We start from the raw sequence: 15,304 nt of genomic DNA on the forward strand, positions 1-15,304 counted from the left end.
CTGATTTTGCGCCCTCTAGAGGATTTGGTTGTTTCAGCAACTAAGTGGAAGTTAAAACCTGAGAACTCTTTATTGTTGACAGCTTAAGAGTGTGGGAATGACCTTGAATGAAAGACTTTGTTATGGCAGATGGTAAACAGAGAGAAGATTCACAAGAAACAACTCTGAGATCTGGTAGACAATACAAAGTGGACTCTTCTTTGCAAAGAAGGGCCTCTGTATCAGGGGCCTTAGGAACTGCAGCTGCGACAAAGGCAAGAGTGAAAACAATGTCTTCAGAAGATGCGTTTACAAAGGCCTTGGGAAAAATAAGTGACTCTTTAGAGGAATTAAAGAAGCAAGGTGCGGAAACAAATAAGAAAATTGAAGAAATCTCTGGGAAAATTGATCTGAATACAAAAAGTATAACTGACCTTGGAAATAAAGTGAACTCTAATGCAGAAGCAATTGGGAAACTATTGGAAGACTCATCTACAACGCGAAAGATAGCTGAAGAAGCGAAGGAAATTGCTACGGCTGTGGAAGGGAAACTTCCACCGGTGTACAGGAAACTGGATGAGTATGAACTGACACTCTCGATGCAGGATATGCAACGTAAGGAGAAAAACCTAAGGATTAGACTTGTGCCGGAAAAAGAAGGAGACAACTTGGTGGATTATTTGACAAAAGAGTTTTCTGACTTTTGGAAGCAAGATTTGAAAGAAGAAGAATTTAAAATAGAGAGCGCATTCAGGTTGGGAACAAGGCAGAAGAAGAATAGACCCAGAGATTGCTTGATAACTCTAAGATCCAAAGAAGAGAGGGATAAAATATTGAACCTGCATTATCAAACAACCCTTCGGATTGAGGATTTTTATATTGAGATTTTTAAAGACATCCCTAAAAGCATCTTGGATGCAAGAGGCCCTTACAAGGATTTGGTGACACTACTGAAGAGGAACTACATACTATTCAGGTGGGAGTTTCCCCAAGGCTTGTCTTTTAAGTACAAAGGAAAGAAAAGAAGAATAAAAACAGTGAGTGATAAAGACAAGTTCTTGGGAGAACACGAGGAAGACCTACAGAAAGAGACCCATCCAGGAGAAGGACATCCTTCAAGATTAGATAAAGACACAGAACCATCGACAAAGGACGAACAACAATTGGGAGCTGTAGGAGGAATTAAATAACCCCATCATGGCTTTGCAACTTCTAACTTGGAATTGTAATGGTTTAAATAACCCTCGAAAAAGAAAAAATATATTTCATGCTTTAAAGAAAGATAATTTGGACTTGATTTGTTTACAAGAGACCCATGTGACAAGAGCACATAGAAAATTGCTAATAAACAAGAGACTGGGACAAGAATTTATATCTTCAGACAAAGTAAAAAAGAGAGGAGTGGTGATCTACGTAAAGGAAAATTTGCAGCCGAAACAAATCTTTAAAGATGACCAAGGAAGATATTTGGCAATTGAAATTCAATTTCAAGGAGAAAAATTTTTGATAGTTGGGATATATGCACCAAATGAAGGGAAAACAGAATTTTTTAAGAAGTTGCATGAGACTTTAACGGACTATATGGACTATAAATTGATTATGATGGGAGACATGAATGGAGTAGTTTCAACAAATATGGACAAAGCACAAAGACAGGTAGTCACAAAAGATGGAAGACTACCAAAAACCTTTTTTGAAATGACTGACAATATGGATTTGATTGACATTTGGAGAACAAAACACCCATTAGAGAGAGAGGGAACCTTCTTTTCTGAAGCCAAAATGACATGGACTAGGATTGACCAAATTTGGGTGACTAGCGGTGTGGCGTCGAATATAAAGAAAGTGGAAATCTGCCCAAAAACTCTCTCCGACCATAATGCAGTAAAGATGGTGATGAAGCAAACAACAACTGGCTCTTTTAGATGGAGAATGAATGACACTCTATTTAGAGACGAGGAGATCTGTAAAAAGGCCCAAAGAACTTTGAAAGATTATTTTGAAATTAACCTAAGGTCTAAAGTAGAAAAAAGAATAGTATGGGACGCAAGCAAAGCCGTGATGAGAGGGTTTTTGATACAACAAAATACATTAAAAAGAAGAAAGCAAAATGAGAGGAAAGAGAAAATCTTGGATAAGATAAAAGAAGGGGAAAGGAAATTAAGATTGAAGCCAAAGTCGCAAGAGATTCTAAGAGAAATCAAATTGTACCAAACACAATATACGGAACTGATGAATCAAGAAATAGAATGGAAAATTAAACAAATGAGACAAAAGACTTTTGAATCTGCAGATAAATGTGGCAAGTTATTGGCTTGGCAAATAAAGAAGAGACAAAAACTCAACACGGTAATAAACTTAGAAGTGGATGGAAAGAACATATGTAACCCAGTGGAAATTAGGAATTGTTTCCAGAGCTACTTTAGACAATTGTATACACAAGGGCCGCAGAATGAAACAGATATACAACAATTCCTCGAGAAAAATGGGCTGAAAAAGATTTCGCAGGAAAGCAAGACAATTTTGAATCAGGAGATATCAACACAGGAAATAGAAGATGCCATTCAAAACATGACGTTGGGCAAATCACCTGGACCAGATGGACTGACTTCCAAATATTACAAAGTCTTGAAGGAAGGGCTTATACAACCTTTGAAGGAAGTCTGCAACGAGATTATGAAGGGGAAAAGGGCACCCAATACGTGGAGAGAGGCTTACATTACACTTATACCAAAGACAGAGACTGAAAAGACCCAACTTAAGAACTACCGACCCATCTCCTTACTAAATGTGGATTACAAAATCTTTGCTGATGTTTTAGCAAAGAGACTGAAAAGAGTTTTGATGGAGGAGATTCATGGGGACCAAGCGGGCTTTCTCCCGAAAAGGCATTTGTCGGATAATGTAAGGAATATAATTGACATTTTGGAGAAGTTGGAAGTGAATATAAACACTAAGGCTGTTTTGATATTTGTGGATGCCGAGAAAGCCTTTGACAACATTTCTTGGAGTTTTATGTTGAAGAACCTCCGGGGGATGGGGGTAGGCCAAGGGTTTGAAAATGGTATAGGTGCAATATACTCTGAACAGAAAGCAAAATTAATTGTAAATAATGTGGTAACAGAAGAGTTCAAGATTGAAAAAGGGACACGACAGGGGTGCCCTATTTCCCCCTTACTTTTTATATCGGTCCTGGAGGTTTTGCTTAATATGATCAGGAGGGACCAGTTGGTTAAAGGGATTCAGGTCGGAGTTAAACAATACAAATTGAGAGCATTTGCAGATGACCTGGTACTTACATTACAGGAGCCAGAAGCTAGTACGAAAAGAGTTTTGGAAATAATCCAAGAGTTTGGTCAATTGGCAGGATTTAAATTGAATAAGTTAAAGACTAAGGTATTGGAGAAAAATTTAACACAGACTGAAAAAGAAAGGTTTCAGAATGAGACGGGGTTGACTGTGGTTAAAAAAGTGAAATATTTGGGTGTGAATATGACAGCCAAGAATGTGAATTTATTTAAAGACAATTATGAAAAAACTTGGACAGAAGTGAAAAAAGACCTAGAGACATGGTCAAACTTGAAGCTTTCCTTGTTAGGTCGAATTGCAGTTATAAAAATGAATGTATTGCCAAGAATGTTGTTTTTGTTTCAAGCATTGCAGATAATGGATAAAATGGACTGTTTCAAGAAGTGGCAGAAAGATATATCTAAATTTGTCTGGCAGGGCAAGAAGCCCAGAATAAAATTTAAGATATTAACGGATTCAAAGGAAAGAGGGGGGTTTGCCCTGCCAGACTTTAAATTGTACTATGAAGCGGCAGCTTTCTGCTGGCTTAAAGAATGGCTGCTTCTTGAAAACACAGACATTTTGGATTTGGAAGGATTTAATAACATTTTTGGGTGGCATGCATATTTGTGGTATGACAAGGTTAAAGCGCATAAAAGTTTCAAAAACCATATTGTCAGAAAAGCACTGCTGAATGTCTGGGTTAGATATAAGGACTTGTTGGAAAATAAGACTCCAAGATGGTTATCACCAATGGAAGCTAAGGCAGTGAAAAAGCTAAATATGGAGTCGAAATGGCCAAGATATTGGGAAATCTTGGAAAAGGAAGGGGATAAACTGAGATTGCAGAGTTTCGAAAAACTAAAAGAGAAGGTGAGAGATTGGTTACATTACCATCAAATAAATGAAGTGTTTAAATTAGACAGAAAAATAGGTTTCCAGGTGGAAAAGTCAAAACTAGAGACTGAACTGTTAGAATCCAGCACTAAGAACTTGTCAAAAATGTATAATCTGCTGCTGAAATGGAACACACAAGATGAAACGGTTAAATCAACTATGATTACATGGGCTCAGGACATTGGTCATAACATCATGTTTGTTGACTGGGAAAAGTTGTGGACCACTGGGTTGAAGTTTACGGCGTGTAACGCCTTAAGAGAAAACATAATGAAAATGATTTATAGGTGGTACATAACCCCAGTCAAACTTGCAAAGATCTACCATTTGCCTGATAATAAATGTTGGAAATGTAAGGAAAAGGAGGGCACATTCTTTCACCTCTGGTGGACATGCCCGAAGATTAAGGCATTCTGGGAAATGATTTATAATGAACTGAAAAAGGTATTTAAATATACTTTCCCCAAGAAACCAGAGGCCTTTCTCTTGGGTATTGTCGGCCAGGGGGTGCTAAGGACAGATACAACCTTCTTTATGTATGCTACAACAGCAGCTAGAATACTCATCGCAAAGTACTGGAAGACACAGGATCTACCCACACTGGAAGAATGGCAGATGAAGGTGATGGACTATATGAGCCTGGCAGAGATGACGAGCAGAATCCGAGACCAGGGAAGAGAAGCGGCGGAAGAAGAATGGAAAAAGTTTAAGGACTATTTAAAGAAATATTATAAAATTGGAGACAGTTAGAATGATGTTGGACTAAAATAAATGGTTACTATTAGTAATGATTATGACAAAGAGAATAAGGGTGATTAGCATAAATTTATAACAAAATAAGGTAAGATTTCGCTGAAAAACTGTAAGAATTTGGAATACAGAAACGGGAAGTAAGAGGAGGTCGAGGAAGAAAGGTTTAGAAATTGGGTTATGAAGTGGTACGTGTTTTTTGTTTTATTATTGTTGAATGTTTGTTTATGTATGTCTTGTTTCTGTTATATAAAAAATTGTTTAATAAAAATATCTTAAAAAAAAAAATAGTTTCTCATTTTTCAAGTCTTATGTTTTCGGTCCTAATATCCACTTTTTAATGCACCTTTGCCTAAGATACACACATTTTCAAAGCAATTTCCTCTAAAACCACATTTTTGTATGTTATTTTCACAAATATATGCATTTTTGTGCACATTGCCTGGTTGGAGAACTTTATTACAAAAATCAGAGAAAAATCAGTTTCTAAGGATGGCTGTGCTTTGGTTTGCATAACGCTTTTAAAAAAGGCAATGTTATGCCCTGCAGGTGCTGATGGACATTTCCCATCACCCCTGACTATCAAATATGTTGGCTAGAGGGCAAAAAAATTGGTTACTCCTTATATATCTTGACTTTACACAGTTTGTTTCAAATTCTGGCTGGCCTTTTCAGGACCATGGAGAGCTCCCAGTAAGTTGGCTGTTGCTCCCTGCGCATTCTAAATCACAAAGGGATGTTGCTTCAGCCAAGATCTCAAGTTATCAAAAGCAACGCCTGTTCTGCGATTGACAGCACCATACTGACAGAGCTGATGGTGGTCTTTGCCCAGTTCCACAACCACTGGCTTCGGTGTGGCAGGGAAGACACCACTGGGTATTCATACTCAGAGTCTGAGGAAGGCAAAGGGACCATGTTCCTGAGGTTGGGAGGAGACATTAAAGATTCCCTACTTTGTGGGGCACCCTGTATCTCTTCCTCATTGGCGTCTTTCCAACAGGAAGTGGGGTTCTGGGGTTTGCCACTCTCATTTATCAGTTGGGATGCCAAGTCTGAGATATGGTGACTTACCCAACACCATATGATGTGTCAATGACAGAGGTGGGACTTGGATTTAAGTTTCCTCCATATCCATTGTGACTGTTTTCTGAGCGGACTTATGTTAGGCATCTTGACCCATTCTCACCAATCCTCATTTCTTTCTCACCTTTTCTCAGGTTTATTGCTCCTTGGCACAGCAAGGCTTCTGCTATGACCACAACACCAGCCTTCTCTCCCGACAGTGAGGACATTCTCTTAGAAGACCCACCCAGGGTGCCCTCCCTTCTGTGCATGCCCTTCACCCAGGACCATCATGGGAAGTGTCAGTAGCCTCATCTCAGGCCACAGCTTCCATAGCAAGCACTGCCGGGCATCCCAGTACAAACTGCGGAAGTCTTCCCACCTGAAGAAGCTGAATAGATACTCAGACGGACTGTTGAAATTTGGCTTCTCTCAGGAAACTGTTCACAATAAGTCCAGCTCCAAGGGCAACAAGAATGAGGACTTTTTTTACATCAAGGTCAACCAGAAGGCTCACCGGACGGACTACACCCCGCTGTCTGGGGGGGAGCTGGGAGGCCAGGCTGGGAGGAGCAGCGTGGACTATGGCACCCCGACGCCACCCAAACTGAAGCCAGTCTCCAACCAGATAGAACTAGTGAGTTGCATGAAACCTGGCCAGTGTATACCAAAAGATCTCACTTGTGCTAACTGAAGAAGAATGCTGGTGGATCAGGCCAAAGGCCTGTTCCGCCCAGCATCGTGTTTTCCACAGTAGCCAACTAGATGTCTTGGGGAAGCCCACAAGTAGGACACAAGGGCAGTCGCTGTCTCCCACAGTTCTCCCCCAAGAACTGGTCATTTAGAGGGGCCCTGCCTCTGAACCAAGGCTCTGACACAGAGAAAGAAAAGATGTCCGTTACCCTGATGTCTTTCTTAGGGGCTTCTGGTTGGCTACTGTGGCAAAAGAGGAAGCTGGACTAAGTGAATTATTGGAGAGATCCGGCCAACCTTTTCTTACATCCTTGTGTAAAGATGTGGTCTGGTTGAGTCGTAGTACAATTTGTGCTTGCAAACATGCACAATCAACCTTCAGATAAGTAGGCCTCAATATGTTCAGATCCAGGACCCATCTTTAATTGCAAGATGCATTTTGGGGGGTGGGGAGTTACCCTATATTTATATGGTGGTGCTGCTGCTGCTGTTGGGACCCATGACCCAGTGCATTGGGGGCTGACCCACCCAGCTGACCCACCCAGCTGATCAGTGAATTAAGTTAACTAATGGTTGACGACAACACATGGTTGGTTTTATTTATTGATTCATCCTTACCTTTATGTACAGTGGTACCTCGGGTTACAGACACTTCAGGTTACAGACGCTTCAGGTTACAGACTCTGCTAACCCAGAAATAGTATCTTGGGTTAAGAACTTTGCTTCAGGATGAGAACAGAAATGATGTGCCAGCGGCGCAGTGGCAGTGGGAGGCCCCATTAGCTAAAGTGGTACCTCAGGTTAAGAACAGTTTCAGGTTAAGAACGGACCTCCAGAACGAATTAAGTTCTTAACCTCAGGTTCCACTGTCTTTCTTCTATTGTGGAATGCAAGGTAGCATAAATGTTCTTTCTAGGCTGCCACCCATCCTGCCATTGACCAGACCCAGACCTGCTTAGTTTCAGGAAAGTGTTGACCTTGTGGGCCTTAAATCTGTTTTTAGAAACAACCATCACCAAACGGAAGATTTAATCAACTGACATGGTGTCCCGCCATGCCTGCTGGTTTCTGTGCCAGGGCTAATGCCTGCAGTCAGCAACAAATGGCTATGTTCTGCCTCTTCTCTTAGAGACAGAATGCTAGGAATTGGTGGAAACAGCAAGTTAGTAGAGCCCTGTTGCCCTCAGGTCCTGCTTTGGGTTTTCCCAAAGGCAACTGGTTGGCCGCTGTAAGAACAAGGTGTTGGACTAGGTGGGCCTTTGGCCAGATCCAGCAGGACTCAAAACTATGTTCTTTTGTTCTTCTCTCTTAAAACACCACCCCCTCCGATCCCCATGCCTGCACTCTTTCCTTCCTCTGTACTGCCCTCTCTCCTTTGTATTGCGTCTTTGAGGCTTTCCATATTGGCTCATTCCTTACCACACTGTTGTAAGAACTTAGGCCAGTGGCTTATCTGGTCCAGTATCCTGTTCTCACAGCGGCCGACCAGATGCCTGTAGGAAATGTGCAAGCAGGATCTGAGCCCTCTCTCCTCCTGTAGCTTCCATCAACTGATATTCAAAAGCATTTCTGCCTCAAACAGCACCCCTTGCTCCCCCCCCCACCCTCCATTCTGCCTTTTGCTTAGGGGCTACCTCTCTCACCCCTTCTAGAACACTCCACATCTCTTCTCTCTTTTTTTTAAAAGATATTTATTGAAGTTTTACAGAAACATAAGTTTACAAAATGAAAAAAGGTCATACAAAAAGAAAAAGATACAAAAAAAAGAACATAGAAAAATACATGAAAAAGAATAAAAATACAAAATACAAAAGACTTTGAACTTTGTAACTTTGAACTCATTAGCTTATTTCCTTGGCTTCCTCATACCTCCCCTTTTTGTATTCCCATTTAAATAATCAAATCAGCAAATCCTTACCCTCTTTCGTTTATCTTAACTCTGTATCTTAACATATTATAACTCTATATTTTCATCCATTATCAATTCATTTTTGCATATTCTTATTAACTTTGTTGCTAATGCCACTTATTTTCAGTCCAACATCATTTTAACATTCATTAATTTTACAGTATTTCTGAAGATAGTCTTTAAATTTCTTCCAGTCTTCTTCCACCAACTCTTCTCCCAGGTCTCGGATTCTGCCAGTCATTTCCGCTCCACATCTCTTCTCTTAGTCCTCTCCTGTTCCTCTTCCTTTTTATTGGCTGCTCTTTTGTAGCTCCCCCTCTCCTTGCCCCTCCACTGTCTTTCATCCTGCAACTGAGGACTGGATCCACTCGCAGATCCCTGGTGCCCACAACAACACCAGCAGCAGGCAGGGCAGCTCACAGCCATTCCTTGCCAGCCTTGCAACTCCCTTCCGGGGAGAAGACAGCCAGACTGAGCCCCTCCTCCAGCTAACCCTGTGCCTTTAAAAGGTAAAGGGGACCCCTGACCATTAGGTCCAGTCGTGGCCGACTCTGAGGTTGTGGCGCTCATCTCGCTTTATTGGCCGAGGGAGCCGGCGTACAGCTTCCGGGTCATGTGGCTAGCATGACTAAGCCGCTTCTGGCGTACCAGAGCAGCGCACGGAAATGCCGTTTACCTTCCCGCCGGAGCCTAGGACTTATTTATCTACTTGCACTTTGACATGCTTTCAAACTGCTAGGTTGGCAGGAGCAGGGACCGAGCAATGGGAGCTCACCCCGCCGCGGGGATTCGAACCGCTGACCTTCTGATCGGCAAGTCCTAGGCTCTGTGGTTTAACCCACAGCGCCACCTGCATCCGTCCTGTGCCTTTAGTGTTTCCCTTAAGATCTGTACAGTGGAAGGGAACTGCAGGCTGTGGGGCTGTCATGCCTTTACAGTCATACCTCATGTTACGTCCGCTTCATGTTACGTTCTTTCACGTTACGTCCTGCGGCGACCCGGAAGTACTGGAAAGGGTTACTTCTGGGTTTCGCCGCTCGCACAGAAGCACAAAATGACGTCACACTCATGTTCACAAGTGGTGAATCTCAATCTGCGCGTGCGCATACGTGCCGCTGCGAGTTGCGCTCTTTTAATGTTGCAAACGGGCCTCCGGAACGGATCCAGATGTACCACTGTATTTATTTACAAGAATTCAGATCATTAGAGTTCCTAAGTAGAGCCTTGCAGTTGTTTGAATGTAGCATGTAGCATTCAAACAGGGCTGAGAAACCACAGGTCCAGGGGCCCTTCCACGCCTTTGGAATTCTTCTCAGGTCATGCACCTCAATGGGCCTGGTTTAACACCCCCCCCCAATGTTTTGGCCTATGTGGGATGTGCTCTTGAACTCTGATAATGCCTCTAGCTTGACTTGATGGAGAACAGAGAACAGAGAGGTGGGTGCGAGTGCCTGTAGAGACTAGTCTAGTACACAAAGGCAAAATTTCACCCACTACTGGCATGTGGCCCTTGGATCATTGCCCAGAAAGGAATGTGGACCTTGATCTGAAAACTATTTTCCACTCCTGATTAAAAGCAATCAAGCAATCCGTCGTGTCATACTGTGCACATTTTATCGAATTCTCCACTACTAAATATTTCGGTTTAACTTCTTTGAGCTATTAGAAAAATATTTCCTTTCCTCTTAATTCTCATATTTCATTGGAAATGTTTCAGTTAAACAAAATAAAGTGGAAAAAATAAAAAGGAAACAAGAAATGCACAAAAAAGAAGGAAAATATTTCAGATACACAGCAGAGAGAGAAAACCAACACACACAGTATATTCTTTTGAAAAGTTTCCCTTGCTAAATATGTCAAATAAACATGCCAAATCAGACCTCCATTGAGCAAATAGTTTTAAGGTGGTTGTCCCATCCCCGTCCCCCCGTGATGCCTTTTCTCTGGCATAGGTGAAAAAGGACCAAGTGTTGGAAACTCCTGTACCCCCTGTAAAAAAAATTTAATATGCTTTTTATTAGTTTTCTTACACACACACACACACACACACACACACACAATAAATTAACAAAAATGATAAAATAATAAAAACATACATCCATAAATCCATACGTTCTTTCAAAAGAACTTATGCCACATTATTCTTAATTCCCAATTCCTTATCTTCCCCAATAGGCTTTTGTCTTCCTCAAAGCAGGTCTGTCTTATCTGTTTAATAAACTGCTTCTTTAATCATTTTGCCCTTTCTTCTGTTATCTGAATACTATGCTTATAATCCATATTGTGGTTTGTGAAAATTAATCAAAGCATGTCCAGGTTTTAACTTGAGGGCACTTTATAAATTTCTCACTCCTTTTTTGAACTTTTGGTTTGGCTGTCTCTGTCACCTTTGCCAGTCCCAGTAATTACCCAGTTTCTTTTTCCCCGCAGGCCACTGACAAGAGTGCTACGAGGCCCACAGCCTTCAAGCCTGTTCTCCCTCGCTCCAGCACAGTCCTCCACTCTTCTCCAGAGCACGGCAACCATGTTCCCCAGAAGCTCCAATCGCAGGAGAAAGCCAAGGATCCGGAGGCTAAGCCTGCTCTGTGCTCCGGAGGACTGTCAGACTCAGGACGAAACTCCATGTCTAGCCTCCCCACGCACAGTACAGCCAGCAGCTACCAGTTGGACCCCCTTGTCGCTCCCGTGGGACCCATCAGCCGATTTGGGGGCTCTGCCCTGAACATCACTCAGTGTGCCATCCTGCAGGACAGTAACATGATGAGCCTGAAGGCCTTGTCCTTCTCGGATGGGGGCACCAAGATCCTGAACCCTGGCAAAATGTCTGCTGCTCCCCACCCGGGCGAGAAGAACTCCTGCGTCCGCTCGCCCATCTCCACGGAGGAGTCGGCCATCCAGGAGTTGGAGCAAAAGCTTCTGGAGAGGGAGGGGGAGCTTCAGGAGCTGCAGTGCAGCTTTGAGGAGAAGGAGATCACCTCCTGCCAAAGCTACGAGGAAAAGCAGAGGCGCTGCAGGGACGAGATGGAAGGGCTGAAGCAGAAATGCAACAGCAGGCTCAAGCAGGCGTCGCAGAAGAGCCACAGGGCCCAGCAGCTGCTGCAGCTGCAAGTGTTCCAGTTGCAGCAGGAGAAGCAGCAGCTCCGGGAGGAACTGGCCAACCTGATGAAGGAGCAGGACCTCCTGGAGGCCAAGCTGAGGTCCTATGAGAAGGAAAAGACCAACTTTGCCCCAGCGCTGGAGGAAACTCAGTGGGAGGTGAGGCCCAGCTCCATCCTAATAGGGAAAAGCTTGCGCCGCGATGGGGTGGGAATGTGTTGTACATGGGTACACAGAGGGAGTAAAGGATGTGTTGCCACCACAAGTCAGGCAAGCGTACTGTCAGATGTCAGTGGCGGTTGCTCGTGAGTAACCAGGCAGGACTCTGACCTGTCTTTAACAGGTTTTATTTTGGTGCAAAAACTATTTACAGTGCAGAACCATCAGTTCATGTCTGCCTCAATCGCTAGCAGAATCCGGGAGTGGCTCTTTCCAGGTCCTCCCTCAACATAAGAACTTAGTCACCCCCAGCCACTTCCTTCCTTCTTTGTGTTTTACTCCTCTGCGCAAGGTGGGCGATGGAAGAGGCGTGTTTCCCTCCTGGCTGGCTTGACCAGGAGTGGTGCTGAGGCTCCCCGCAGCATCCTCTAGCCCCTTCCCCTCCTTTACCCTGGAGGTGTGGCTTTCCCCATTGCAGGAAGAGGCTTCGCAAGATTTTCAGAAGCTCCCTGTATCCCAACGGCCCTTCTGCCTCCCTTCCCTGTTCCGATGGCAGTCCCCTGACACGTACGTACCAAAATGGTGCTCGCATAAGTTTCATCTAAATGGGCTGGCCTGAGCCAATGAAAGGACCTCTTCCTGTTATGCAGCTACACCCTTTGGTATGTTACAGTCATAAAAAGAATTGTAGGAAACATTGTCAGTTCTTTTGTTGATGTAATATTCATTATCATCATCACCATCACTTTCATTGGGTTGAAACCAACAGGAGTCATGGTTGACTCACTGAAATTTATGGACATGACTAACTTGGGTCCATTAACTTCAGTGGGTGTGCTGAAAGTTTGCTGGTTACTTTTTTGGAATGAAATATTTCTGTGTTTATACAGTCATTTAATTGCATTGGAACAAAAATCAGGAGAGCACTAGAGGTTCATAATTCAACGAAGAGCTAGTTGTTTAGCACTATCTCAATGCACAGTGCTTTACAGAGTTCAAGAGGGAAGGTCCCTGCCCCCAGGAGCTTACAAACTTCAACCTAGAAGAGGAGAGAAACAGAGGCAGAGGTTAACAGAGAAGCAACATGTGGCAGTGCCCCTTACACATGCTTACGCTGAGTTATAGCAAGACAGAGAACTAGGCAGTTGTGCTAAAGGTTTCACCAAAAAAGGTTGATTTTAAGGAGGGGTTGAATTAATTAATGTAGCTTCATGCTCTACAAATCCATGACATACCTCAAGAAGTCATATTCAGGCCATGTTGAAATGAACAAAGCAACTGCATTTTGCCTTCATGTTATAATGCATGAACATGAAACATATGCAGGATTAACTGTCTTTGCTTTCTGAAAAAGAACCGGAGAACTGCCTGCTATTCCCACATAATGAAACCGAACACATCATATCATAGTTTAGGAGGCCTTTTCCTTAAAGATCACTTTGTTCTTGAGCAGTCCTACTTGAGGTTAATGTTAGGATTGCTGCATCCAAGTTAAGTTACCCAAATACATTTTGTGCACTCATGCAAATTTCCCAAGGTGAGAGCTGTAAATGGCAAAGATCTGAAATGGGCGAGGGACCTCAGGCCTGGGGCTGCAGCCTTCCAGCCTTCCCTCTATTTGGCCCTCAGGCTTTTGCCTGGCTGGAATATGCCCCTGTATTGGGATAATATCTCTGCCTTGCCTGGAAGACAGATGGAGAGCTGTTGTCCGTGGGTGCGCACACTTCTAAAAGCACACTTTTCTTTAGAAACCTCCAACTTTTGATTCACTGTACAATAATTTGTCTATGCTCCATCTACTTTTCGCACAGTTGCTATGCAGCCCTCCAAGAAGGGAATATGGCCCTCGGGCTGAAAAACACCCAGTCTGAAGTTAAATTTCAGATCTCTTAAGATGCTTTTGTTGAATTGAGAATGCCGTGGTTGGAGGACTGAAAATGCAATGCTTTTAGAGGGTTAGGCTTCAGCTGGGAGGGTGGCCTTGGGTCAGTAGTTTTGTGAGGATAAAGGGAAAGGCACTGCAAATGCAGTCCTGAATTCTCTGACAGAAGGGTGGCATCAAAATGTAATAAACAAATGCTGTAGCATTTTGACAATTCCACACACCCCACGTCACCATCTTAAAAGGTCTAGACAGGACAGCATTCTGTATTGGCTATTCCAGTTATTGACTGCCTTTTACCAGGAGAGTTTAAAATCCAAAGAATATTTGAGTTTTATTTGGAAACGGAATAAACAGCTAATAGAATTAAAATGTGGTTTTTCTGCGTCGGTGTGATTTTACTTGTATTGTTTGTATCCTTCTACCCCAATTTTACTGATTCTGTTGGCTGAATCATCTCCAGATGATATTCCCAGAATAAAAAGGGGATTTCAAAAAACAAAAAACCATACCACAGAAAGCTACTGTGCAGCACTGTTGAAATTTTAACCATAGAAAGAACTATGCAGCACTGACTTCAGCTGCCACTTTAGGGGGGGGTGTGTTAAGTAGACTGGGAAAGTGCCTCATTTATCCATTTTCCGCTGCTCGAAATCGTATTAAAAAGCTTGGTGCTTTTTCGAAACGGAGTCTGTCAGCCTAACCTGCCTCACAGCATCGAGTTCAGTTAGATACACACTGGTGAGGGCCGGCCCTACCATTAGGTAGTTAGGTGCTAAGTCAGGGCAGGAAGCCTTACTCAACTGCAAGGGTCACATTTCCTTCTGGGCAACCTCCCAGCAGGGTGATGGTGGGCGGAGCCTCAGGCAAAAGTAGGCGGAGCAACATATGTAAATTTTACCTGTGTACAGGAGACTAGTTTCTACACCCATTCACACAAACTTCTCTCCTTCCCTCATCCAGGGTTGCAAGCAGCATTAGAAACTCAGGTACATAAGGCAATCGCCAAATGGCACCTTAAACCTTGGTTACGGTCACCACAAGAGTGTGTCTAGACACCTTTTTTCTCCAGTGAAATTTGCTCTTCTTCATTTCATTTCTACAACGCTTTATATACGTTTCCGAGCACAATTCAAAGAGTTGATCCTGACCTTTAAAGCCCTAAACGGCCTTGGCCCAGTATACCTGAAGGAGCGTCTCCACCCCCATTGTTCAGTCTGGACACTGAGGTCCAGCTCTGAGGGCCTTCTGGCGGTTCCCTCACTGCGAGAAATGAGGTTATGGAGAAACAGGCAGAGGGCCTTCTCGGTAGTGGTGCCCATCCTGTGGAACGCCCTCCCATCAGATGCCAAGGAAATAAACAACTATATGACATTTAGAAGACATCTGAAGGCAGCCGTGTTTAGGGAAGTTTTTAATGACTGATGTTTTAATGTATTTTTAATCTTTTGTTAGAAGCCGCCCAGAGTGGCTGGGGAAACCCAGCCAGATGGGCAGGGTATAAATTATTATTATTATTATTATTATTATTATTATATTTTAAAGAAAGAATTTCAAAGCTGTTCACAATACATTAAAATGTCAGATAA

At 43.0% G+C, this 15,304-nt stretch overlaps 1 protein-coding gene across 2 annotated transcripts in view; it reads left to right on the plus strand.

The window, feature by feature from the left end:
• The window catches only part of LZTS1 (leucine zipper tumor suppressor 1), a 56,717-nt gene that overhangs the window by 30,143 nt on the left and 11,270 nt on the right, over positions 1 to 15,304 (plus strand). For both annotated transcript variants that reach the window (XM_083588663.1, XM_083588664.1), the window contains exons 2-3: positions 6,132 to 6,613; positions 11,009 to 11,833. In XM_083588663.1, the coding sequence (XP_083444789.1) occupies positions 6,269 to 6,613; positions 11,009 to 11,833 (1,170 nt within the window). In that variant the 5' untranslated portion in view covers positions 6,132 to 6,268. The remainder of the gene's footprint in view (positions 1 to 6,131; positions 6,614 to 11,008; positions 11,834 to 15,304) is intronic.

The sequence above is a fragment of the Podarcis filfolensis genome (genome assembly GCF_964270895.1).
Source record: "Podarcis filfolensis genome assembly, chromosome: 15".
In the NCBI taxonomy this organism is placed as follows: Eukaryota; Metazoa; Chordata; class Lepidosauria; order Squamata; family Lacertidae; genus Podarcis; species Podarcis filfolensis.